The following is a 27,678-nucleotide window of genomic DNA, read 5'->3' as shown; positions in this document are numbered from 1 at the left end:
GCTAATATATTATTGTTAACCGTAATCATCCTTCAATAGTGTAGAATACTAGACTTACTCTTTTTTTATCTAGCTATACTTTTGTATCCTGTAACAAATCTCTTCCTATCCCCCTGCCCTCCGCCCATACCCATGCCCTTCTCACCCTCAAGTATATTCTGTTCTAATTTTTACATCTATGAGATCAACATTTTTTTTCTGACTCTCACATATGAATGAGAACATGTGGTGTTTAGCTTTCTGTTCCTGGCTTATTTCACTTAACATAATGTCCTTCAGTTCCATCCACACTGCTATGAATGATAGGATTTTATTCTTTTTAAGAGCTGAATAGTATTCTATTGTATATACATACCACATTTTCTTTATCCATTCATCTGTTTTTGGACACCCAGGTTGAGTCCGTATCTTGACTACTGTGAATAGTGCTTCAATAAACATGCAGTGCAGGTGTCTCTTTGATATACTAATTTTTCTAATTTCCTTTGCTTTGTATAAATGCTCGGTGGGATTGCTGGATCATATGGTAGTTCTAGTTGTACTTTTCTTGAGTCCTCTCCATACTCTTCTCCTTAGTGGCTATACTAGTTTACATCCCCAAATTTGGTTCCATCTTTAACTATCTTAGTTTAATTGAGTTGGAATTGTTTCTTTTGATGATGATGACGCTTTGGTTTTTTTTAAAAACTGGGAGTTAAGAAGGTTAGAAATGCCTTACGTGTTAAGACTAGTCATTTTAGTTGTTTGTTTTCCTGAAACAACTTTTGTGATATGTCTAGATAATACAGCCAGTAGCATAATAGTCTTAATTCTGATGTATATGCGCTTGGTCATGCCTACTTCTTTATCTAAAGAATTGGGCAACAATTTCTGCTGTTGGTGTGTTATTTAATTATATTACTGATTCTAGATTTAATAAAGACTAAAACCTTCTAACCCTGTGTTTTAGCTACAAGATACCAGCTAGCCTTTATTTGCTTCAAATTATCTGCCAATGATGGTAAACAAAGTGATTCTCAAAGGAAATTTTGTTCAAAATAGTCTCAAAGACTATTACTATTGGCAAACTAAGGAAAATAATAAAGCTCTTCAGAAAAACTTGACAGAGGCAGTTTTGCAAGTGAGTACCACCCACAATCATTTCACTCTGTCTCCATTCTCCCAGGTGCATGGCAGGAAACTAAAATCTTCATTCTTACTGTTTACCCGAGATAAGTTAAATATATTGAGCAAGTGCTTATTTGTAAAACTACCATATCATTACTGTTACAAGGAAATATTTTCAGTTCATTTTTCTGATTACATCTACCTATTTTTAATACATATATGGTTTGTTTCTATTTTTTATTTGGTCTATCATTTTGACTTATAGAGTATCTCTGGCTTTTGATTATAACTTGATTGTATTTTGTCCTAAGAGTAGCTTTATTTATGAAGGCCATCAAAGGGTAAAACTAGTGACATTATTGGCACATAGTTCCTATTAGAGAAAATAATCTGGTTTAAAATAAATGTCATTTTGAGTAATCTTTAGGACAACTCCCAGTCTTAGGCAAACTTGGGTGTGCCCTCACCAATGACATAGTCAGGAAAAGTGGTAAATGAGGGAGTTTAGACACAGAACAATTGAAAGGTGCTCAGACATATCTCAGCAGTGTTAGCATGATGACTGCACAATTTGGATTGCAAACCCAGAAACGCCCTTCAAGTTAAATCCATTGAACAATTGTAATTTTTACAGGCAAAACTAGTTTCATTCTAGTGGGTTCACGGGCCTGTGTACTCCCAGATTGACTTTTGTTTTAGTTCTTTGTTTTTTTTGTTTGGTTTTGTTTTGTTTTTTGTTTGTTTTTTTGAGACGGAGTCTTGCTCTGTCGCCCAGGCTGGAGTGCAGTGGCCCGATCTCCACTCACTGCAACCTCCGCCTCCCAGGTTCAAGCAATTCTCTGCCTCAGCCTCCTGAGTATCTGGGATTACAGGGGCGCATCACCTTGCCCAGCTAATTTTTGTATTTTTAGTAGAGATGGGGTTTCACCACATTAGCCAGGCTGGTCCTGAACTCCTGACCTCATGATCCACCCACCTCAGCTTCCCAAAGTGCTGGGATTACAGGTGTGAGCCACCGCTCCCAGCCTTGTTTTAGCTTTTATATTTATTAATAAAAGATTTGCAGGTTCTTGGAGGTTAGTCTTCAGATTAACTAAATAAGTGTCAAGGATTGCCCATAATTTTTCAATTATAATAAATGAAAAATAAAAATCTAAGTTGAACTTGTAGGGAACTACACAAAAGACTTGTTTCTGGCTGGGCTCAGTGGCCCATGCCTGTAATCGCAGCACTTTGGGAGGCTGAGGCAGGTGGATCACGAGGTCAGGAGTTCAAGACCAGTCTGGCCAACATGGTGAAACCCCAACTGTACTAAAAATACAAAAATTAGCCGGGCGTGGTGGCGGACACCTATAATCCCAGCTGCTGTGGAGGATGAGTTAGAGAATTGCTTGAACCTGGAAGGTGGAGGTTGCAGTGAGCCGAGATCGCGCCACTGCACTCCAGCCTGGGCGACAGAGCAAGACTCCATCTCAAAAAAAATAAAAAGACTTGTTTCTACTCATCTGAAGTATAGGAGGGTGTTCAAAGTAAGACTCCTGGCTTGTCTAGAGAGTATACATACATCATGTATGCACAGCTTAGAAGGCAAGAAAGTATATTACACAATAGAGGAGTTAATTTTTTTCTTTTTTTTTTTTGAGATGGAGTTTCACTCTTGTTGCCCAGGCTGGAGTGCGGTGGCGTGGTCTTGGCTCACTGCAACCTCCACCTCCTGGGTTCAAGCCATCCTCCTGTCTCAGCCTCCAGAGTAGCTGAGATTACAGGTGCACGCCACCACGCCCGGCTGATTTTTGTATTTTTAGTGGAGATGGCATTTCACTATGTTGGTCAGGCTGGTCTCGAACTCCTGACCTCAGGTGATCCACCCCCCTCGGCCTCCCAAAGTGCTGCGATTACAGGCGTGAGTCGCTGCGCCTGGCCGAGCTAATTCTTTTTAAAGGAAAAGTCATTTATCTTTTCCTCTCTAAAACCACACCTAGTCTGCCAGAGTTATCTGAGATGTTTTCCTATTTCTCTTCATAGGATGTATTCCCTGGCAATTTCAAATAACTTGTTTTAGACTATCATACCTTGTTTTAGAACAAGAAAGTTAGAATTACAGAATATTGAGAAGCAAGAACATAAGTTCTGAAAGCAAAAGACTATAACCTTTTTCTTTGGGCAGTAGTATGATGTGTCTTTAGCCACTGATTAACCCAGGCATTAGTTTTTTAGAACTATAAACATTAAAATATGAGGTTCTCAACTTCTCTGTTCTTGCAAACCTGAGAGATACAAGGTATTCATATTAGTGACTATGGCTGGGAATCAGAATCTTGAAGGAGAGGTGTTGGTATGATTTAAAGAGAAAAATAAATGATGTGATAACCCTTCCCCAGCTTTTCCTCTAGAGTCACTGGAGTAGGTTTAGATGATGACCAAGGTTCTTCTAGTTCTAAAATTCTGTTATGCTTTCTCTATTCTTCTTTTCATGCCACCTACATGCTTCTTTCTCCATAATGATAGGGCCCAATTTTCCCTAAGAGAGAGAGTGACAACAGAACTGTTATTCCTACTTTGTCTTATGTGCAAGAACATTCCTACTTTGTCTTATGTGCAAGAACATTCCTACTGTGTCTTATGTGCAAGAACATTCCTACTTTGTCTTATGTGCAAGAATATGTATATATAGTGGGGGGTTGGGGGAGAGATAAGGTCTCGCTGTCACCCGGCTGGAGTGCAGTGGCATCATCATAGCTCACTGGGGCCTCTAACTCTTGGGTTCAAGGGAACCTCTTGCCTAAGCCTCCTGAGTAGCTGGGACTACAGGTGCACACGCCACTGTGCCTACCTAATTTTTAAAATGTTTCATGGAGATGCGGTCTCACTGTGTTGCTCAGGCTGGTTTCAAACTCCTGGCCTCATGGTCCTCCTGCCTCAGCTCTCCAAAATACTAGGATAACAGGCAGTAGCCACTGCACCCAGCCCCAGTGTCCTTTATTTAGATGGGAAGTGAGATAAGTTTAAAGTAAAAACTGGGAATTCACTTGCTGGTATGTTTGGGGAAAATATTCTAGAATAGGAACATTTCAAATTTCCCTTTTTCAAACCAAATTAAGGAAAAAAATCCCCTGAAAATAAATTTTTAAATGTTCAAATAGCATTTAAAACTTCTATGGTAGAAATCAGGTTTCTACCTTACTTCCTTAATTAAAATGTATAGTGTATACTCCAGTATACATCAGAAACTGGAATTTGTTAAGTATTCTGATTGTTTCTTTCTGTCTGGGATGCTTAAAGTGTTAATTAAATGATATATAAAACATATGTGGACTATGGAAGACATTTGAATTTTGTCTAAAACAATAATGTGATGTAAAAATATCTGAGATTTATTGTTAGACAAAATCACAGGTACTTTTATGTAATCTGTTGCATACATCATAGCTGTAGAAAATCCTTAACTTCAGTTAGAGGTTAGTGAAAATAAAGATGTAACTTTTTTCCCCATTGTTCACATAACCCCTGGTCAAAAATTATTTTTATTACCCCAGGCACATTCAAGGAAGCCAGAATCATCAGCATCTCAAGAGATTTAGTCTTTGAGGAAAGTGGAGCTTAGTCTTTTCTGTTTTTAGCTCTTAGTGCTTTTCAAACCTTTAAAATAAGCAAGTGGTTGACTGTTAAATGATGATTGTCAATATCTCTTGCATTAGGAACTTGGCTTACTGCCACTAATTTTATTTCAGATTACTAAAGAAATTGATATTTATGAAAGCCAATTTAGTCAGTGTATCTTAAAGTCAAACTACTAGAACATATCTGCTAATAGTAGTAAGTGCTTTATTTATGTCTTGACTTTGAGCTGTTACAGCCATAAGTTTTTTTGTCATTAAAATGTTCCTTCGTCATTAAAAATATAATTCATATCACAATCCTGAATCATCCTTCTACTTTATGAAACTACTGCTTGGTCAAATTTGTGTGATTATTATTTTTTTTAATTTACTTTTTATTGTGGCAAAATACATACAATACAGAAGTTACCATTTTAACCATGTTTAAGTATACAACTCAGTGGCATTAATTACATTTACAGTGTTGTACACCCATTACCACTATCTGCTTCCAGAATTTCTCATCACCCCAAACAGAAACGCTGTACTCTTTAAGCAATAGCATTCCATACCCTAGTCCACCCAGCCCCTAGTAACCTCTAATCTACTTTCCATCTCCATAAATTTGCCCTTTCTCAACATTTTATATAAATTGAGTCATATAATATTTATCTTTTTGTGTCTGGTTTGTTTTCCTTAGCATAATGTTTTCGACATTCATCCATGTTGTCACATGTATCAGAATTCCATTCATTTTTATAGCTGAATAATTTTCCATTGTATGTATATATTACATTTTGTTGATTCATTCATCTGTAGAAGTATACCTGGTAACCTTTTGGCTATTGTGAATTATTTTGCCATAAACTTTGTGGTAAAGTATCTGTTTGAGTCCCTGTTTTGAATTATTTTGGAAGTATAATTAGGAGTAGAATTGCTGATGGTGATTATGTTTAACTTTTTGAGCAATGTGATCATTCTTTACACTAGTTCATTCTATTTTTTTATCTTCACATTAATATTTCATAAGTTTTTTAATTTTTTTGCTTATTTCCTTGGTTGACTTTTGTTGCTGATTTTAAAGAAATTATTTGTTTTGATCATTCATTTCTTTTCTTTTCTTTTCAATTGTTTGTTTTTCAGACCTGAGTCAGAACTCCATCACAGGGGAACACAGCCAACTGTTAGGTATAGTATTACTGTGGGAATTGACTCTATCCAAAGTCACCCTTAACTCATTTATCCTAACAGACATTACTCCCTTCTCTGATTCTATTTTCTATTCCCTCCTTTTCTACTTCCCACCCAACAACTTTTTTCCTGCTGTTTCTATTCCCAACTTGCCAAGTTTTAGGAAACTACTTCTATAATTGATTACTAAGACTCAGTTAAATTAAAAAGTAATTTTGCATGGTCTATGGTTAAAAAAAATCTAAGAACTAGAATTTTTTTAAAGATAATTTGGAAAAGAAGATATTATAATACCTTTATAATATCTGACTTTGCAGCTAATTTTCCCTTTTTATTACTTTTCTTGGCCTTTTGATCACCTTTTTAATTATTGAAAGTACTTAATAAACAGTATGTCCTTAAGCAGTCCTTAGAATTTGGTGTTCCAGTTCCTCATCTATGAAACAAATTATGGAAATGAATTTACTTCCTCTGGGTACCACTTCTTTAAAGTAAGTGCATAATTTGACAAGAATTTCTCTTTTTTGGGGGGACAGTGTCTCGCTCTGTCACCAGGCTGGAGTGTAGTGGTGCGATCTCCACTCACTGCAAGCTCCGCCTCCCAGGTTCACGCCATTCTCCTGCCTCAGCCTCCCAAGTAGCTGGGACTACAGGCGCCCACCACCACACCCGGCTAATTTTTGTATTTTTAGTAGAGACAGGGTTTCACCATGTTGGCCAGGATGGTCTCCATCTCCTGACCTTGTGATCCGCCCACCTCGGCCTCCCAAAATGCTGGGATTACAGATGTGAGCCACTGCGCCCAGCCTTGACAGGAATTTCGCAAGACCTCAGGACTGATAAATTTTCAAAATGTAAAAAGAAACATACTCTGATGAGGCATTCAGCTCAAACAAAAGGCATATATAAAGAAAGTAAAAGTATCTCTTCTTCTTACCACCTTACTTCCACCTCTTAAAAGTACTTGCTGTTGACAGTTTCTTGGGAATTCTTCTATAAATTTTTAATTATAAATTTTTGTATTATATATGACTGTCTTTTTCTTTTTATATCAATGGTGTTATAGTAAATGGACTGTTCTATTATAGAGACTGCTTCTTTTTACTTAACATTTTACCTTGGACATCTTAGTACATAAAGTTCTGCTTCATTCCTTTGTTTGTGATGGAAGAGTATTTCATTGTGCTCCTGCACTATAATTTTATTCAGCCAGTTTCCTGCTCATGAGCATTTATTTCCAAGTGTGTTACTGTTGTAAGTTGTGTTGCAATGAATATCTTATACTTTAATCCAGTATATAAGATAGATATATCAGTTTTAATGCCAGTATATTTGTAGGGTAAATTCCTAACAGTGGAATTCCTTACTCAAAAGATATGTACATTTTTAAAAAGATACATCAGCTTAAACTCTCACCAGTATGGAGTAATGCTTGACTCTCTATAATTAAAAAAAAAAAAACAGGTATTATTAATCTTAAAATAGTTTCTTTACCTAATAGGTGAAAATGGCATCTCTGGTTTTTTATTTATACTTCCTTCAGTGTACATGAGGTTAAGTAATTTTTAGTATATTATTTAGTATTTAACACTTGTGTGTCTATGTATGCTTTGATTTGAGGCTTATTTTGATCACTGCTGAGCTTTTAGCTGTTTAAATATGTGTAAAGCAGCTATGGAAAAATAAGCTATCAAAAAGTCCAAAGTAGGGAAAGTAAAAACTTCAGAGGATTAGTTGAAGAAACTGGGATACTCCTTTTTTGTTCTTTCTATATTAAAGACTTAGAATAGTCCTTGGGTTAATGAGAAGAGTTTATGAGACCATAGCCCTCATTCCTTTAGTGAGTTTATGTGCTGAAACAGTACCTGACATCCTAGGTACTCAGTATATATTTGTTAAGTAAATGGTTTGACATAAATATACAAATCTGATCACCAGGGTCCTGGCCATGTGATGTTAGAGGTTTTTTGGGTTTTGGTTTTCGGTTCTTTTGAGACGGAGTCTTGATCTGTCGCCCAGGCTGGAGTGAGGTGGCACGATCTTGGCTCACTGCAACCTCCACCTCTCAGATTCAAGCAGTTCTCTGGCCTCAGCCTCCTGAGTAGCTGGTACTACAGGCACATGCCACAACGCCTGGCTAATTTTCGTATTTTTAGTAGAGTCAAGGTTTCGCCATATTGGTCAGGCTGGTCTCGAACTCCTGACCTCAGGTGATCCACCTACTGTGGCCTCTCAAAGTGCTGGGATTACAGGCATGAGCCACCACTCCCGGCCACTTTTTTATACTTTTATATTGGATAGTTTCTATACGTTGCTCAAAATTAGTCTTCTGTATATAAAAATTTTATATTTGGATCAGGAACAATTAAGCTTTCATTGAAAAATTTTGCCAGACCATGAAAAGAACATCTTTCCTCTAAACTATGAAAGTGTTTCTGTCCCTGATACATACATGACAGGCAGAGATGTTTGAGAATAGTTCATTATCAGGAACACATGTACAATGGAGGCAGCTTAGCTAATGACAGTCAAAAGTTGATACAGTTCCAGTATTACTGAGCTGGATTTTGTTCCCAGCTAACCACCTGCAGTAAAGGATACCTGGGGAACTGTAGGCAAAAATAAGTAACTTTGATTGTGAAGGAAGAGTTATCTTAGTCATTATTAGCCAAAAAATTCTAATGGTATTTGCAGAGAGACTGCTTCAAACATTAATCTCATTTGGCAGCCTACAGTTGCATTCAATTTTTAGCCAACCTGAGGATTCATCCAGTCTTCTAGCCAGATTATCAGGTATGTCCATCCTGCCAGCCTGAGTTCTCTCTCCTACATTTATGGAGTCAGATCATATTTTCCTTTTTTCTCATGCTCTGAAGAACTATCCTCTTCTGTCTTCTGTCTTAAGTATCTTTGTTTTAGCTGTAGCCTCAAAACCTTTAAAAGTCTGGTTTAATTAAAAGAAATTCATGAGTTTGCAAAAGACTGAAAGATTTTTTTTGTTGTCTTTTCTAACCATCTGGTAAGTTACTCAGAAAAGGCATTATAAGGTTGAATGAAAATCTTCCGACCAGGTGCAGTGGTTCACCACGCCTGTAATCCCAGCACTTTGGGAGGCCAAAGCGACTGGATCGCAAGGTCAGGAGTTAGAGACCAGCCTAGCCAAGATGGTGAAACCCCATGTCTACTTAAAATAAAAAAAATTGGCCGGGCATGGTGGCAGGTGCCTTTAGTCCCAGCTACTTGGGAGGCTGAGGCAGGAGAATCGCTTGAACCAGGAGGTGTGGAGGTTGCCGTGAGCCGAGATCGCACCCTGCATTCTAGCCTGGGCGGCAGAGTGAGACTCTGTCTCAAAAAAGAAAAAGAAAAAAAAGAAAATCTTTTAGCTCTCCCTAAAAACCTTGTTTAGGATAATTTGGCCTGGTAGGTGAAAAACTGGTTCAATTGCCTTGCCTGCTTAATTGAATTTGTAATAACATCTTTCAGACCTTTGCTGTTGAATTGGATATATAAAAGCCCTTTCCAGTCCTTCTAAATGTTTTTACTGTCAACAGGGCACAGTTATTTTAATGTATCTACTGTTCCCACTGACTCATCAGGTCTCTTGCAAAACTCAGGGTCAGGCTGAGGAGATATACGGGAGGGTGAAACTGCTGTTGTAATAATCAAGCTGTACAACTGTGATTTATGAACGTTTCCGTGTGTGTGTGTGTGTGTGAGTGTGTGTGTAGCTTTCCACTTAAAAAATTTTTAGAAAGCTAGCAAGCAAACAAGCCATGGGTCCTGGCATTATTAAAAGTTTTATCAGGCATCCAAGGAAAAATAATTCGAGTCTTCTGCAGTCAGTCTCTCATAAGGAATAGAAAACCAAGTAACCACTACCTCAGTTTTGAGGCTTTTGCAACCTTAATAACCAAAACTTAAGAATGGCAATATGAGATTAAAAAAAAAAAGTATAGGCCAACCTTACTTAGGAACATATCTACAATCCTGAACGAAATATTTGCAATCTGAATCAGGCAACATATTTTTTTAAATTATCCCCATCATCAAGTTGAGTTTCTGCTAGAAATCCATGGTTGGTTTAATATTGAAAGTTAATTTATATAATTCTCTATGTTAACAAATTAAAAGAAAAATATTGTATAATAATCTTAATAGAGGTGGAAAAAGCATTTGATTTGAAACATACCTGATATGGTTTGGCTGTGTCTCCCCCCACTCATCTTGACTTGTAATTCCCATAATCCTCACGTTTTGTGGGAGATAACTGAATCATGGGGGCGGTTTCCTCTATGTTCTTATGATTGTGAGTGAGTCTCATGAGATCTGATGGTTTTATAAGCATCACGCATTTCCCCTCCTTGCACTCATTCTCTCTCCTGCTGCCCTGTGAAGAGGGGCCTTCCACCATGATTATAAGTTTCCTGAGGCTTCCCTAGCCATGCTGAACTTGGAGTCAATTAAACCTCTTTTCTCTCTTTTTTTTTTTTTGTTTTTCGTTTTGTTTTGTTTTTTGAGATAGAATCTTGCTCTGTCACCCAGGCTGGAGTACAGTGGCATGATCTCGGCTTACTGCAACCTCCGTCTCCCAGGTTCCTTCTTCAGCCTCCCAAGTGGCTGGGATTACAGGCACCCACCATCACACCTGGCTAATTTTTGTATTTTCAGTGGAGATGGGGTTTCACCATGTTGGCCAGTCTAGTCTCAAACTCCGAGCCTCAAGTGATCCGCCTGTCTCGTCCTCCCAAAGTGCTGGGATTAGAGGTGTGAGCCACTGTGCTCAGCCAAACCTCTTTTCTTTATAAATTACCCAGTCTCGGGTATTTCTTCATAGCGGCATGAGGAAGGGCTAATACAGTAAAAACCCAATATTTAAGTTTATGAGTTCATAATGATAATTTAAAAAACGAGCCAGGCACAATGGCACACGCTTGTAGTCCCAGCACTTTAGGAGGCTGAGGAGGGAGCTAGGAGGATTACTTGAGGCCAGGGGTTCAAGATCAGACTGGGCAACATTGCAAGAACCCATCTCTACAAAAAAGCAAAAAATAATTACCTAGGCATGGTGGCACACACCTGTAGTCCTAGCTACTCTGGAGGCTACAGTGAGCTGTGATGGTGCCACTGCACTCCTCTAGCCTGGGCAACAGAGTGATACCCTGTCTCTAAAACAAAACAAAACAAAACCCACAACTAACTGGTCACCATTGGAGTATTTAGTGAACCATTTATTCTGAGAACTGGTCAGTAAAGGGAAAGAATTATTCGTCCTGTTTTTAACTGAACCACTTGGTAATCAAATAGTAGATTAAAGGAAATGTCTCTTTTTATGGAGGTATTCCAGCTAATAAATGAAGAAACAATAATAGAATGAGAATATTACCATTTGGTGACCTCTTATAAATTAATGGAGCTAGGCATTACTCATCAACAATTGCTAATATCTCAAAAGGAAAAACAACCAGATGACAATGACATGTACCTCCTGGCAGTTCATAATACCACTGTGAAGTAGTTTTCCTCCCTACCCTCCTAGAAGTACTGAATGTGATTAAGCTTTTAGATTCAACTACCAATTTATAGGAATTACAAAAAAAAGAACATGTTAAACAGCATCACATGGATGCCATCATTAAAACCCAGACCATCAGAAACTCTCCAGGACAAATGACATGGTTTCCTTAACAAATCAATGGCAAAACAAAGTATAAAATCAAAAACATATAGCATTTGGGATAACCTTTCAGATTCACATAGTCACATAGTACAAACCCAAACCTGTGCCAAGGGAAATTAAGTACACTTACTGCTCTCTTGGCTAACTCAGACCAGCAAAGGCCATTTGACAAGATTAGGAAGCTAAAGGAGTAACTTGAGATTTATCTAGGGCCCAAATTATAGTATAAGGGGTAATTGACAAATGCAACATTATAGAAGTAATAACATCACAACAGTAAAGTGTTTATATAAAGAGTAAGACCTTTGGTATACCTTTTTTCTGTTTACAAAAAAAAAAAGTATGCCATGAAAAACAGAAATCTGAAATATTTAGTAGAACTATCCTATCAGTTTTCATTTGAATTATGCAGTGAAACACCAGTAAGTTTCCCCAAAATATCAGCATTATTTAGATAGTAAAATGAGAAAAAAGAAACATAATAGTGTCTGGGCGCGGTGGCTCACGCCTGTAATCCCAGCAGTTTGGGAGGCTGAGGTGGGTGGATCACCTGAGGTCAGGAGTTCAAGACCAGCCTGGCCAACATGGCAAAACCCCATGTCAACTAAAAATACAAAAAATTAGCCAGGCATGGTGGCAGGCGCCTGTAATTCCGGCTACTCGGGAGGCTGAGGTGGGAGAATTGCTTGAACCCTGGAGGCGGAGGTCGCAGTGTGCTGAGATTGTGCCACTGCACTGCAGACTGGGCGACAGAGCAAGACTCCGTCTCAAAAAAAAGAAAAAAGAAACATAATAGTAATCTGACAGGTGATGTAATGCAAACCATTACTGAGGCCAGTCTCAGTGGGGATCCTTCAAAGGACTCATTTTAGGATTCTGAATAATCCTAAAAGAGCCCTGGAATATGGATTTGGTTCTTAGTTCCTGCAGAGTAAAGATTATTTGCTACTCAGAAACTAGAAGTTCCATTCCATCTGGTATTTCTTGGGGTCACAACAGTGACCTAAACTTTTGAAGGCTGAACTCTAAAGCAGCATGGTTTCCCACCAAGATATTCAAGCCAAAAATTAATCTATGCCTTTCAATATAATCACTTCTAATTTCATGCCTTTTGGTATAACCACACTTGATGAATGCTTCATTTCTTGCCTTGGAAAGCCTTGACCTTTCATGACTGTCCACAAGCCATGATTGACCAGGAACTCTTTGGGAGCCTCCCACTGCACAACACTACCACGAGTAGACCATGAGTAGGACATTATTGGTTGGAGGCATCATTGGTCTCATAAAATGTAGACAAAAATCTCCAGGGATATTCTTCTACCTTTCTAAAAAAAAGTAAGCAAGCAAATGGAAGGTGGGCCAGAAACAGCCAGGATCCAGACTGTCTGATGATAATAAGACAAGGGGAGCCAGAGCTGCTAGGAGGTGGCTTGGACAGCAGGTAGCAGAATGGGACAGGATTGTCTCATGCCAGATTTTTGTAACAGCATCATTGTAAGGTTATTGAATAGCAGAGAGGTAGTGTGTTGAACTCTTACTTCCATAACCCTCAAGAGAAATGACATGGTCCGGAGTCTGGGATACAAAATTCTATTAAATGTTTAAATCAATAGAGGATGCAATTAGGAAGATGAGCAAACTCCTCAGGAATAAAAGACTGTTTAAAAAGAAGGAAAATAAATGGAAATTCTAGAAAAGAAAAAAATATATATATTGATATAAAAAAGAAATTAAACAGTAGCTTAGTAGTAGGTAAATAATGTAAACAAAAAGAACTACACCTAGATACATCTTAATGAAACTGCAGAATATCTAAGAAAAGATCTTGAAAGCAACCAGAGAGAAAGGACAGTTCATCAAAGGAACAACAGAATGACAGAAGAATTCTCAGTACCAAAACACAAAGTTACAAACACAAGCCAGAAAACACAAATAAGTGTACACAAAAATTTTGTAGAGACAAGGTCTCACAATGTTGCTCATGCTAGTCTCAAACTCCTGCCCTCAAGCAGTCCTCCTGCTGTGGCCTCCCAAAGTGCTGGGATTACAGGAGAGGGCCGCTGCGCCCAGCCTGGAGACATCTCTGACAGTCACTACTGGAGGTGCTACTGGCATCTAATGAGTAGAGGCCAGGGATGCTCTTAAATATTCTGCAGTGCACAGGACAGTCCCTCACAATAATTATTTGCTCCAAAAGTCCATAGTGCTGAGTTTGAGAAACCTAAAGGAATTCTAAGGAATATACCTCAAGAAAGAATAAAATGATCCTAGAAGACTAGTAGTCTGAAATGTAAGAAAGAGTAGTGAATAAATGAACTAGTAAACTTGTACATCGACTCAAATCAGTATTGTCTCAATAAAACAACTCTAATATCTTATTTATGGAGTTTTTTTTTTTTTTTTTTTTTTTTTAAAGAGACTACTGGGAACGTTGGACACCAATATTAGGTAAGGCAGGAGGAGAAAGTTGGAATTGAAGTATTAGGAAGTCTTTGTGTTGTTCAGGAGGATGTCAAGCAATTGTTTAAACTTATTTAACAATGTAAGTAAAATACATAGTAAAATTTCAAGGGTCATTGCTAAAAGAACAGAAATAGAGGATGGAAACTAGAGGGGAAAATGTCATTAAGGAAAAACAAACCAGAAAATCCAAAGAGTGGGAGAGATAGAGACAGAGGATGAGAATGAGTCATAGAGAAAGAACAAATAAAAAGATGTTAGAACCCTGTCTAAATATATTAATCACTAAGGTTGATGGACTAAACTTGGCAGTTGAAAAGACAGATTGTCAGACTTTTAAAAATCCAGTCCAAACAAATAGATGATAAACTGTGTTGTTTAAAATGCCAATAAATTTGGAGGTAATTTTTTGAGCAAAATAATAATAATAACTAAACAATAGATGTATGTCTAAAATTGTTGTTCCAGCCAGGCCCGGTGGCTCACACCTGTAATCCCAGCACTTTGGGAGGTTGAGGCAGGCTGATGGCTTGAGTCTAGGAATACAAGGCAACATGGCAAAACCTCATCTCTACAAAAAATCCAAAAATTAGCTCTTCGTGGTGGCATAAGCCTGTAGTCCTAGCTACTTGGGAGGCTGAGGTGGGAGGATCTCTTGGGCCCAGGAGGCTGAGGCTGCAGTGAGCCGTGATCGCACCACTGTACTCCAGCCTGGGCGTAAGAGTGAGACCCTGTCTCAAAAAATAATAATAATGATAAATAAAATTGTCATGACTTCTTGGTGGATTAAACCTTTTGTTATTATGTGGTTACCTTCTAATTCCTAATAAAATTTTTCTCATAAATTTATCTGACATTAATAAAATTATATCAGCTTTCTTTTGGTTGGTATTTGCCTGATATATCTCCTTCCTTAATGTTTTCTTAATGTTCAGCTTTTGTATGTCCTTATATCTCTTATAAATAGTATATGTCTAGATTTTATTGTTTAATCCAGTCTGTCAATCTTTGTCTTAGTCTATTTACATTACTGATATTATTGATATGCTTGGACCATTGTGCCATCCTAAATTATTTGTCCCACTTTTTCTGCTTCTTTATAATCTCTTCTTTAAAAAAAAGAAAAGCTATCTGTATTACCCCTGCTTCCCAAACGAACTATTACCACACTCTCACATTACTCTCTCCTTTGGAAAAACTATCCATTGACTAACTTACGTGGTCTGGCTCCTTTCTGTCTTTCTAAATATGCTCTCCTTTCCTCACTGTCCTTTAGCTATATTGTCCTTTCTGCTTTATGAATTCACTAAAATTGGTTCTGCTTTAGGATCTTTTAAAATTGCTATATTCCCTCTGCCTGAAATGTAGGCTTTTCCTTACTATCCTATGCCAGGAGTGTGCTGCAGCCAGCTTATACCAGCTTACAAGAGCCAGTTAATGTAAATCTCTTCCCAAAACCAGGTTCATTGTCTTCACATTAGTAGTTTGAAAATGGCCATGTGTGAGTATTTATACCACAGAAATTGTCAAGTACTGTAAGTCAGGGGTTTGTTTTAATTCTTTAGAGGCTGCTTATCAGCACACCAATGATCTTATATGAAGTTGTCATTCCCCTCCCTAGTCACAGTCTCTCCCAGTACCTATTTGATTTTCTTCCTTGAACTTATCACTTCTTGAAATTCTTTTTGGGTTTTTTTGTTTTTATTTTGTCTTTTTTTTTTTTTTTTTTAATTGCTGCTGTTGTTTTTACTTGCTTTCTGTCTTCTGTAACTTCAGTATATGCACAGTGAAGGCAGGGTCTTTAACTGCCATGTCCACTGCTATACCCCTAGGACCCAGAACAGTACCCAGTACATCCTAGGAATTTAATAAATATTAGTTGAATAAATGAATTACTCAGAAGTGGTGATAATTTTAAGCTATACTCTTTTTTTTTTTTTTTTGAGATGGAGTCTCGCTCTGTCGCCCAGGCTAAAGTGCAGTGGCACGATCTTGGCTCACTGCAAGCTCCGCCTCCTGGGTTCATGCCATTCTCCTGCCTCAGCCTCCCAAGTAGCTGGGACTACAGGCGGCCGCCACCACGCCCGGCTAATTTTTTGTATTTTTTAGTAGAGACGGGGTTTCACCGTGTTAGCCAGGATGGTCTCGATCTCCTGACCTCGTGATTCACCCGCCTCGGCCTCCTAAAGTGCTGGAATTACAGGCGTGAGCCACTGCACCCAGCCTAAGCTATACTCTTTAGAATTTTCTGGAGCCATTAGGAAGAGGAAAAGAATTACATTTTTCTTTTTATAACTTTTTGTTACTGAAAATATCAAAGGTACAGAAAAGTAGAATAGCATAATGAACTTTTATGAATGCATCACCCAGCTTCATCAATGTTACAAATCCGTTTTCAAGACCCTACCTAATTTTTCCCTAAACTGTTCTAAAGAAAATTCCAGACATCATATGATTTTACTTGCCCTTTTTTTAAAAAAAGAGTGATATATTTTCTCTTATTTTTTGTTTTAAAAATGCCTTTTTACCTTTGATTTATTGAGTCAGGATCCTAACAATGTTCATTTGCAATTAGTTGATATGTCTTTTAAGTCTCTTTTATCTATAAAAGTTCACCTTTTAAGTTTATGCCATTTATTTGCTGAAGAAGTCAGATCATCTTGTAAAATTTCTCACATTCTGAATTTGGTGATTAGACTAATGTTTAACATGTTCCTCCTTTGTGTTTTCTTTGAACGGATAGTTAGATTTCGAGGCTTGATTAGATTCAATTTCCATTCTTTTGGAAAGAATACATCATAGCTTGTACAGTGTATTTTTCATTGTATTACAGGAGATTGTGTTGTCATACCTTCAGAGATGTTAAAGCTGATAAGCAGGCTCCAGATCACCCTGATCCATCCATTGTAAAGTTCTGCCTCAGCCTTTCACCTAATGGTTTTAACAACCATTGATGATCGTTGCCTATATCTGTTATTTCATTAGTGATTTTTTCTATCATTCCATCTATCATTAATTAGCTGGAATGCTTCTATAAGGAAGAAATTTTCTTTTAATTATTGGTTACCCTGAAATACAGTTGGCACAAGAAAGGCAAAATGATTGCTTACTTCTTTCCATTTATTTTTTTCTCTTTATTAATGTCATTTTTCAGAGTCGTGTTGTTTCCTTAACCCTGCAAAGGTGACTAATTTTTCAGAATATCATTTTGAGTATTTCATAAATTTGCATTTCAATCCATCACATTATTTATTTTTAATGTTTGTATTATTCCATTTTGGGGCATTGGGAACCCCTTCAGTTTGGCTCTGTGCCCTTTGATTTGACCCAGTAATTTTGATAGTTTATTGACTGTTTCTCAAGCCCATCCTTATACATTTAAGCTTATAGGATTTTTAATTCTTTAATTTTTATATTGGTATTTATTTCCCCAGTATTGAAAATCTTAGTTTTTAATAGCATTTATGTTTTTTTTCTCTTCTCTCCTTCCAGACTCTGTAATTATATAACTTTTGCATAATAATGAAACAAAGTTAAGGAAGGGCTCAAATAAAACAAAGTTGCTGTCTTATGGACCTGGTCTCCTTTTTTTCCTCATAGCTCTTTCACCGAATTTTTGTCAGATGCCTCTTTTAACATTAAAAAAAAAAATGTGGAAGGGTTTGTACAAAAATAATAGTTAAATGACATAATATAATTTTTTTCTTTTTTCAACTCCCCCCCACCCCCCCGCCCTGAGACAGGGTCTCACCCTGTTGCCCAGGCTGGAGTGCAGTGGATCAGTCACAGCTCACTTGCAGTCTTGAACCCCTGGGCTCAAGGAATCCTCCTGCCTGAATAGCTAGAACTATAAGCATGCACCACCATGCCCTGCTAATTTTTTAATTTTTTTTTGTTGAGGCAGGGTCTCAATGTTGCCCAGGCTGGTCCAGAACTCCTGGACTCTAGCAGTCTCCCACCTGGGCCTCCCAAAGTTCTAGGATTACAGGCATGAGCCACCACGCCTGCCGTATTTTTTTTCAACTTTTATTTTGGATTTAGAGGGTACATGTACAGGTTTGTTACATGTGTATATTGCATGATGCTGAGGATTGGGGTATGGGTAATCCTTTCACCCAGGTAGGAAGCATAGTGACACAGGATTTTTCTTGGTCACTTTGCCAGCCAGAGACCTCCAGCCAGCAACATCCATGCCCAGGCTTTGCTCAGGCCCGAGCTCACCAGAAGAGATGCCCTGTCTATTCAGCCTGCTGGGCTGTGCCTGGCTTGCGCTCCAATGCAGATCCTGCAGCCGTTGCAATTGCACACTGGTGGGAGGGGGTGAGTGAGTGAGCGAGTGCAGTGTCCAGCTGGCTGCTCCAAGCAGTGAGACAGAAGCGGGCTGTATGTAGGGATTGCTGCTGGACCAGGCGTGTCACACTGAGGGGAACATGGTGGCATCCAAACGGGTGTCCGCAACCCTGAAACCTCAGAGGGGGTGTTATCATGTGCTAATAGCTCTTTTAGTCCCACCATCTGCAGCCCCATGGATGGCGGCATGTTAACAGCTCTGTCTGTCCTGTCGCCCCTGCTCCCGCCCGCTGCTGCTTCCCGTCGCATGGGGTAGCTGCCCTCCACTGGCAGAGCGTGGAGGGCCACAGTATTACAGCCTTCTTTGTACCTGTGTTTGGTGGGTCCTGAGTTCTTGTTCCACATCCAAGAAGAATGAGGTTGTGCTGATATCAAAGGGTGAGGAGGGCGGAGAAGAATTTTATTGAATGATGAGAAACAGTTCTCAGTGGAGAGGGCATGCGAGGGTGGTCTCTCTCTCTCATTGGGGCTGGGGCTGGGGCCTTTATGGGCTCAGAATAGGGGAGTGCCTGCTCATTGGTTTGTGAGTATGCAAAAAAAGGCTAAAACAAAGGCACCACTCAAAGGTGGGCATGACAGTGTAAAAAACCAATTAGGGAAGGGTAGATATATGTAAAATAGGTAAAGGGTGGAGAATCAATCAGAGGAAAGTATGCCAAACGGGAAGAGAGGTTCTCAATTCAGTCCATGGATTTATCCAGGACTTGTAGCTAGGCTTTAAACTGTTTTTGGCTTGAAGATTGGGTTTCAATTGTATGTAATGAACATAGAAGTGCATGTGTCTTTTTGGTAGAATGATTTATTTTCCTTTGGGTATATACCCAGTAATGGGATTGCTGGGTGGAATGGTAGTTCTGAGTTCTTTGAGGAATCTCCAAATTGCTTTCCACAGTGGCTGAACTAATTTACATTCCCACCAGCAGTGTATAAGCGTTTCTTTTTCTCCACAGCCTCACCAACATCTGTTATTTTTGATTTTTTAATAATTGCCATTCTGACTGGTGTGAAATGCTCATCACTGAAATCATCAGAGAAATGCAAATCAAAACTTCATATGATTTGTAAAAGGTCAGACAGCTGTGGAGGCAGAGAGCTTTTACTGTCATTATCAGCAGCAATAGTGTGTAAAGGAGACTACATCTAACACAGTATTATACCCTGAGTATATACCCAATATCTTTTTTTCCTCCTAAATTTAGGTGACTTTAAGAGTAGAGTCTCGACTGGGTGCAAGTGGCTCACGCCTGTAATCCCAGCACTTTGGGAGGCTGAGGTGGGCGGATAACTTGAGGCCAGGAGTTTGAGACCAACCTGGCCAACGTGGTGAATCCCTATCTCTATTAAAAATACAAAAAAATTAGCTGGGCATGGTGGTGCGTGCCTGTACTCCCAGCTACTTCAAGGCTGAGACAGGAGAATCACTTGAACCAGGGAGGCGGAGGTTGCGGTGAGCTGAGATTGCACCACTGCACTCCAGCCTGGGCGACATAGCGAGGCTCCATCTCAAAAAAAGTCTTCATGGGCTGGAATTCCAAAAGAATAGCGTCTCTAGGGGTCTTTATTATTGTTAAGGAAAGGAAAGACCCATGTTTACTTCTCAGAGTTTTATTTTTGTTCCTGCTGGAGAGGGGTCCATATTCTCCAAGCAGCGCTGGTTGAGTTCTAAGATTAAATTTGAATATGAAAATGGGTTATATTAATACCGAAGCAACCTACACTTATCTGGTGCTGATGTTTCTTCATCAGAAACCAGTGAGAAACTAACTTGGTCTACTTTTTTTTTTCCAGACGATGGACATAAGAAAGCTCGAAATGCTTATCTCAATAATTCCAATTATGAAGAAGGAGATGAATATTTTGATAAAAATTTGGCTCTCTTTGAGGTAATATTTTGGAGAAAACTATGGACTGAGACTTTAGGAACAAAGATCTCATGATAGCCATATTTTACCCCATTTGGTTTTAAAATTTTACAAGCTGGATAATTTAATGTTAAAAGAAAATATTGTAACTTGTTATTATAGTAAATTTTGTCTGTGTAATCTAATTATAGTGAGTAACTATTAAATTGTTATGTAGTAAGGAAGAGGAGTTTGACTTCTTGGACATATAGATTACCTTGCAATCTAATTCAGTTGTGATTTAATTGTTTTTATTAGAATAATCTTTCTTCTAACTATAAATCAGTGTATTTCTCCACCCTCTGTCTGGAAAGACTATCATTTGCCTTAGAACTAACTAAACAAGGCCGGGCGCAGTGGCTCACGCCTGTAATCCCAACACTTTGGGAGGCCGAGGCGGGTGGATCACAAGGTCAGGAGATCGAGACCATCCTGGCTGACACGGTGAAACCCCGTCTCTACTAAAACTACAAAAAATTAGCTGGGCATGGTGGCGGGCGTCTGTGGTCCCAGCTACTCGAGAGGCTGAGGCAGGAGAATGGCGTGAACCCGGGAGGCAGAGCTTGCAGTGAGCCAAGATTGTGCCACTGCACTCCAGCCTGGGCGACAGAGCAAGACTCCGTCTCCAAAAAAAAAAAAAAGAAGTAACTAAACAAAAATCACTGTAGGAAGCAGGCTTCCAGATTAGCAGGACCTTCATGTCCTTTTTTTTAAATTGTCAAATAATAACTGTATATATTTATGGATTACAATGTGATATTTTGATATTTGTATACATTGTGGAATGATTAAATCAAGCTAATTAGCATATGTATCACCTTGTATACTTATCATTTTTGTGGTGGAAATATTTGAATTTGACTTTCTTAGCAATTTTGAAATATACAGTATGTTAACTATAGTCGCTATGCTGTGCAATAGATCTCAAAAACTTATTTCTCCTGCCTAACTGAAATTTTGTATCCTGTGACTAACCTCTCCCCGTTCCCCTACATACACTCCAAGCATCTGGTAACCACCATTCTATTACTACGAGTTCTACTTTTTAGATCCCACATGTAAGTGAGATCGTGTGCTATTTATCTTTCTGTGCCTGGCTTATTTCACTTAACATAATGAAGAGGACCTCTATATCTTATCTGAATAAGACAACATGGACTCTGTGGCCAGGCTCCATAACCTGTGGCCAGGTTGTTGAAAGGAGCCTGGTTTATTTCAGCACTACCTTTTCTGGCCTTTGACAATGATGCAAGTGCCACTTCTCTCAGTGTACCATTTTTAGTTTGTTTTTGAGACAGGGTCTTGCTCTGTCACCCAGGCTGGAGTGCAGTGGCACGATCACAGCTTGACCTCCTGGGCTCAAAGGACCCTCCTACCTCAGCCTCCCTAGTAGCTGGGACTACAGGCACATGTCACCACACCTGGCTGATTTTTAAATTTTTTTCAGAGACAAGGTCTCACTCTGGTGCCCAGGCTGGTCTTGAATGCCTGGGCTCAAGCAATCCTTCTGCCTTGCCCTCCCATAGCATTGGGTTAGCAGGTGTGAGCCACCATGCCCAACTCAGTGTACCATTTTGGTTTTTTTTGTTTTTTTTTTTTGAGATGGAGTCTCGCTCTGTTGCCCAGGCTGGAGCGCAGTGGCGCGATCGCGGCTCACTGCAACCTCTGCCTCCTGGGTTCAAGCTGATTCTCCCGCCTCAGCCTCCCGTGTAGCTGGGATTACAGGCGCGTGCCACCACACCCAGCTGATTTTTGTATTTTTAGTAGAGACGGGGTTTCACCATCTTGCCAGGCTGGTCTCAAACTCCCAGCCTCAGGTGATCCAGCCACCTTGGCCCCCCAAAGTGCTGGGATTACAGGCGTGAGCCACTGCACCTGGCCTACCTGTGAAATATTTTTTCATTTAATTTGAAGTTTTCTGGTAGCAAGATTATTTTGATGCTTATGTTCAGTGTTCTTTGTAGCTCATTTCTTCCATGTCACTGGCTTTATAGGAAGAAATGGACACCAGACCGAAGGTGTCTTCCCTCCTCAACCGCATGGCCAATTACACTAATCTGACTCAAGGAGCAAAGGAACATGAAGAGGCAGAAAACATCACTGAAGGGAAAAAGAAGCCCGCCAAGGTGAGGCCTCAGAATAACAAGGAATACATAAAAAGAGCCCTGTATATAAGAAAGAAGGAAATACCTAAGGCACCATTCTGTGTTCAGCAGCTATTTATTAAATGCTTGAGAGGTGCCTGGAACTGTTCTGGGCACCAGGGTCATAGCACAAAGAAAACATATGATGCAGTCTAAATTCTAATGTGGGGATACAGTCCTTAAGCTGTTTTAACTGCCAAAATATATAACATATTAAGTGTTGATAAATTCCCTAGCAAAAAATTAAGCAAAGTAAAGAGACTGAAACTGGCAAGGGAGCCAGAGTGGAGGGCATTGCTAGTTACATAGGTTGGACAGAGAAAGCCTTTCTGACAAGGTGATACTTGAGGAGAGATCTAGCTGATGTGAGGGAGTGAGCTATGTGGGAAAAGTGCATTCAGGGAGAGGGAATAGCTTTTCAAGAGAAGAGTGTCCATACCCATCTGCTGATGCCATCTGTCTGTTGTGAAGTTGTTGGGTTTTTTAAAAACCAAACATCAGTTTGTCTCAAAATGAAAATATAAGACATTCAGTTTACCATTCTGGTTGTTCAGCTCTTTCAAAAAGGGATAAAACGGCCCTCAGATCTTCATTTTGCCATCTATTTTATTCACTAACTACTGTGAAGAATTTATGCCAAATTCTGAAGAAATTCCATTAAGTCCTTATTGTTTTTAAATGAAAAAAGCCAACAGCTTTGAAAAACAAAATTTTAAATTGTTGTGGGTGCACATAAAAGTTTATTTGTGGCCAAATGCCTATGTATAATAAACACATGCGGGGGAACCTTTGTAACGTTAAAATGTATAGCTTTAGGAATAATAAAAGTATGATGATAAACACTTGAAAGATGGAGATTTTATATGTGCCCTTTTGAAGATATTGATTAAACTTATGATCTCTGCTTGGAGGTTAATACGGTAGTTAGGGAGCAAGTTATTACATAAAAGAATAAAAACCTCTCTTTAGGATAACTGTTTAATTTTTTGTCAATGTCTTTCTTTCTAGACCCCCCAAATGGGTACCTTCATGGGTGTCTACCTCCCGTGTCTACAAAATATTTTTGGAGTGATCCTTTTTTTACGCCTTACATGGGTGGTGGGCACAGCTGGAGTTCTTCAGGCTTTTGCAATTGTCCTTATCTGCTGCTGCTGTGTAAGTACTGCACTGGCTCCTGGAGATCACCTGAACGTTGCAAGTTCTGAAGAGCAGATGCACATGACCTCTTTGGGAATAAAACAAAGAATGCTTAGGGAAGGACTCATGATCTCAACAGAAGAAATTATTCTGATATTAAAATCTAAAGGATTTTCAGTTATTCAGTGCCTATTAGTCATTGCTTGCTATCTATTATATGATGTGTAGTAGAAATTACAAAGCAAGACTTCAACTGGAAATGGAAGATAAAGTTCCTGTCTTCAAAGAATTCAGAATCCAAACTATTTGAGCTTGATAGCACCAAAGTTGTGACAGAAAATGTGTTAGAAAATGTGATGTATTACTCCAATATATATTGAGAAACAAGACAGGTTATTGCAGATGTGAGGGGTATTTGGTTTTTTTATTTGGTTTTAAAGTTTCTTCCCTTATCCCTTCCTTAGAAATTTAGATGTTCTTTCCAGGTCTTCTCTCTACTGAGAACATTTTTATCTTCCTTTAATTTAAACTTCTCCTCATTATGTATCCCAGACACACCTATGAATTTTATAGTTTTCTACTGTCCTTTTTTATCACTATGACCTTTATACCCTACCTGTATATTATCCCCAGCTGATGAGCAAAACAGGTTAAGCAGGCACAGTTCATATTTTTAATAACTTAAAATGTTCATGGTACCACCTTTTTTTAGTCTCTCTGGCTTAAAACCTCAAGGCTGTGTTTGGCTTCTTAATTGCTTTTCACATCTAATCAGCTACCAACGCTAATCTATTCTCTGAAATCTTTTACACTCAGCCCTTTTTATTCACACTACCACCACTATAGTTTTTACCTCTCACTGAACTACTATGGTAGCCTGCTAACCAATCACTCTGCCTCCAGCTACTCCTATCTGCAGTCCATTCTATACTATGCTACCAGGTAATATTTTTAAAATGCAGTTCCTATGTGCTCAGAAGGCTTCAGTGATTCCCTTTCTTACTGAACATTGTTCTTGATATTGTATTTAGTCTTTAGTCAGGTTCTAACCTATTTTCTGAGTTATTTCTCTAGTTCTTCCTTTTGAGTATACTGTGCTCTATTTCCTGTGTAACTAGGAAATCCAGAGTGAGATTAGCAGTTCTTAATAGCACCTGACCTACTGATGTGGGAACATTTTGACAGAATCTTCCAGATATTAGTGGTATGACTAGTGCAATGAATTGGACCATATCATCTTATTTCCATACCATTAGGTATGACTGTCCATAAAAGTAGGTAGAGTTAAATGTTTGCCAAGTGCTCTTGGAACACAAATGGAGAAGTAGTATAGAAATGTCATCTTTACACAGTAACAATCCTCTCCTTTCCCTTTCTCCGCAGACAATGTTGACTGCTATCTCCATGAGTGCCATTGCCACTAATGGAGTGGTGCCAGGTTAGTAGGTCAAGGTTGTATTTCAGGATTTATCAGTATTGACTCTGTGTTTATGCTATAAAGCTAGAAGTGCAAACTTCTGAAGAATAGAATACTATTTAGTCTGTTCTGTGCTACAACAGAGTAATTAATGGTCTGTAGGACATAGACATAATACTACTTGACTTTAAGATGCCGTCTTTAAAATCTCTTAATTTTTTAAATTAGAATGCATTAATTTCAGTCACATTCTTAGCTTTTATTAGTTAGAATATTTTTTTTTTATAGACAGAGTCTCACTCTGTCACCCAGGCTGGAGTGCAGTGACACAATCATAGCTCACACAGCCTCCAACTCCTAGGCTCAAGCTACTTTCCCACTTCAGCCTCCTGAGTAGCTGGAACTAGAGGTGTATACCACTATGCCTGGCTATTTTTTTTTTTTTTGCAGAGGTGACATTTTACTATGTTACCCAGTTTGGTCTCAAACTCCTGGCCTCAAGCAGTCCTCTCGCCTCATCCTCCCAAAGTGCTAGAGGCGTGAACCTCCACACCCAGCCAGAATATATTTTATTGGGCTGTCTCGTGTCATAGTAAATATTCTCTAATTTTTTTCTGAGTAAATGCTGGCAAACTGTATTGCTTCATATGGCTCATTACATTAGTTGTGCAGTATATCCCACAATAACACTTTCACCTTTTACTTCCCACTAGCACATCTTTTTTTATCACATTGAGGGTTTGCAGAAGCCTGAAACATTTAACCTTCATGTATATATTTTTTCTTATTTCTGTTTTATTTATATTCCTCTTACTAATACACACTCTTTCTCCTATTCACCTTCTGTTTTGTCTTTTAGCTGGGGGCTCATACTTTATGATTTCCCGGGCACTGGGCCCAGAGTTTGGTGGGGCTGTTGGCCTCTGCTTTTATCTTGGTACCACATTTGCAGCAGCCATGTACATCCTTGGGGCCATTGAAATCTTTCTGGTAAGTAGTGACTTCATTGTGGTCTGTAATATAGAACAAATGTTGATTTGGGTTTATTCTTTGCTATGAAAGCTTCTGAGAGATCAGCTGTGGGAATACATCAGGTGATTGACTGCCAACATCAGTTGGCCTCTTACGTGAATATGAGGTGGAAAGGTTGAAATTCCCTTTGCCTGCCTGTCCCTTCCTTTCTACCTGATTGCCACCACTCTGCCACCTCATCCAAGAGGTTCAAGTCCAATGGGGAAAAAGTAAAATAAAGTTTATCTTTTTTGGTGTCTTCATCCCTAGGAAATAAAATGCTTCTCGTTTCTCTATTCACTGAGACATATTGTTTACTATTTAAAGTAGTGATAGAGTCAGGGGTGAAGGTCATCATTAAATTACTTTATATAACCCTATGAATAAAATTAATAATTTGTTCCTTTCCTTTCTTTCCATTTGGAAATGTAGTTATTCAGAACAGCATGTAGACCCAAAAAAAAAAAAATCCATGACGTCCCATTTCTGAAGGCATTTCAGATCCTATTAGAAACTAGGCTAATTCCCCAGTCATTTTCTCTCTCAGCTTTGCTTTCTTTTGTGAAAGTAAATGCAAACGAATACAGCCTTTTTACTTAATTATTTTGAAATAACCTAATTTTCTCCTTTATTTTTACCTAACAGGTCTATATCGTCCCCCGAGCTGCCATCTTTCGCAGTGATGACGCACTCAAGGAATCAGCAGCCATGCTAAATAACATGCGTGTCTACGGCACAGCTTTCTTGGTCCTTATGGTATTAGTGGTATTTATCGGCGTACGCTATGTGAACAAGTTTGCCTCACTTTTCCTGGCCTGTGTCATTGTGTCCATCTTGGCCATCTATGCTGGAGCCATCAAGTCTTCTTTTGCTCCTCCACACTTCCCGTACGTGTCTGTCTCTCTGCCTAGCCATGCTTATTGGGTAGTAATTGAAAATATCTGGTGGTGTGATAATTTTAAGTCAGAATTTCATGGAGTCTCCCTGAGATTTTCCCTCTCGGATAAGCCCAGTTAGACTTCCTTTCTCATCTAGGCAGGAAGCCTCCCAGCAAACTATGTCCTGTTCATCCTCTTTCTTATGTCCGAAGCATAGAACTAGTAGCTGTAACCATCATTTAGGTTCAGATATTAGATTTTTTTCTCCCTGATAATTGTACATAATCTTTTTTTATTATACACATTTTGAACTATTCATAAAGGGCTTTGCAGACAGTGTAGTTATTGCCAGCAACCTTTATAAGGCCCACCTTGGCCTCCCAAAGTGCTGGGATTACAGGCGTGAGCCACTGCGCCCAGCCTAGGTCAGGGCTTTTATCCATTACCCAAATAATGTACTTTGTACCCATTAAGTACTCTCTCATCATTCACCACCTCCTTCAACTCGCTAGTGCAAATACTTTATGTTTTTTGAAGTAATGGATTTGTGCAGATCTGTGACTCACAGGCTCACTTTTCCCTTTGACTAGTGGCATAGGGACTAGCTGGCACTCAGTGTTACTGGTAGTCTTGTTACAGAATTATCTTGAAAAGTCATCTGGATTATCTGAGGATCAAACTCGTCGGTTCTATGTTGATTTAACCAGATTACAGAAAAAAAGATTTTTCAAGACAAAAAGACAGTTCCAGTAGGTTTAATGACTTACCTCAAAGTTAATTAATGGCAGAGCAAGAAGATGAAC

The 27,678-nt window shown here is 38.9% G+C and overlaps 1 protein-coding gene across 3 annotated transcripts in view; it reads left to right on the top strand.

Moving 5' to 3' along the window:
• SLC12A6 (solute carrier family 12 member 6) overlaps window positions 1-27,678 on the top strand; it is a 107,879-nt gene that overhangs the window by 54,057 nt on the left and 26,144 nt on the right. For 2 of the 3 annotated variants that reach the window (XM_054450505.2, XM_054450507.2), the window contains exons 2-8: window positions 5,850-5,894; window positions 20,176-20,270; window positions 22,283-22,414; window positions 23,441-23,587; window positions 24,953-25,007; window positions 25,846-25,976; window positions 26,643-26,884. In XM_054450505.2, coding sequence (XP_054306480.1) covers window positions 5,850-5,894; window positions 20,176-20,270; window positions 22,283-22,414; window positions 23,441-23,587; window positions 24,953-25,007; window positions 25,846-25,976; window positions 26,643-26,884 — 847 coding nt within the window. The remainder of the gene's footprint in view (window positions 1-5,849; window positions 5,895-20,175; window positions 20,271-22,282; window positions 22,415-23,440; window positions 23,588-24,952; window positions 25,008-25,845; window positions 25,977-26,642; window positions 26,885-27,678) is intronic. The other variant, XM_054450506.2, reaches the window with a different exon arrangement.

Source organism: Pongo pygmaeus, chromosome 16, assembly GCF_028885625.2.
Source record: "Pongo pygmaeus isolate AG05252 chromosome 16, NHGRI_mPonPyg2-v2.0_pri, whole genome shotgun sequence".
NCBI classification, from domain to species: domain Eukaryota; kingdom Metazoa; phylum Chordata; class Mammalia; order Primates; family Hominidae; genus Pongo; species Pongo pygmaeus.
This window is presented reverse-complemented; position numbering and strand designations above follow the sequence as displayed.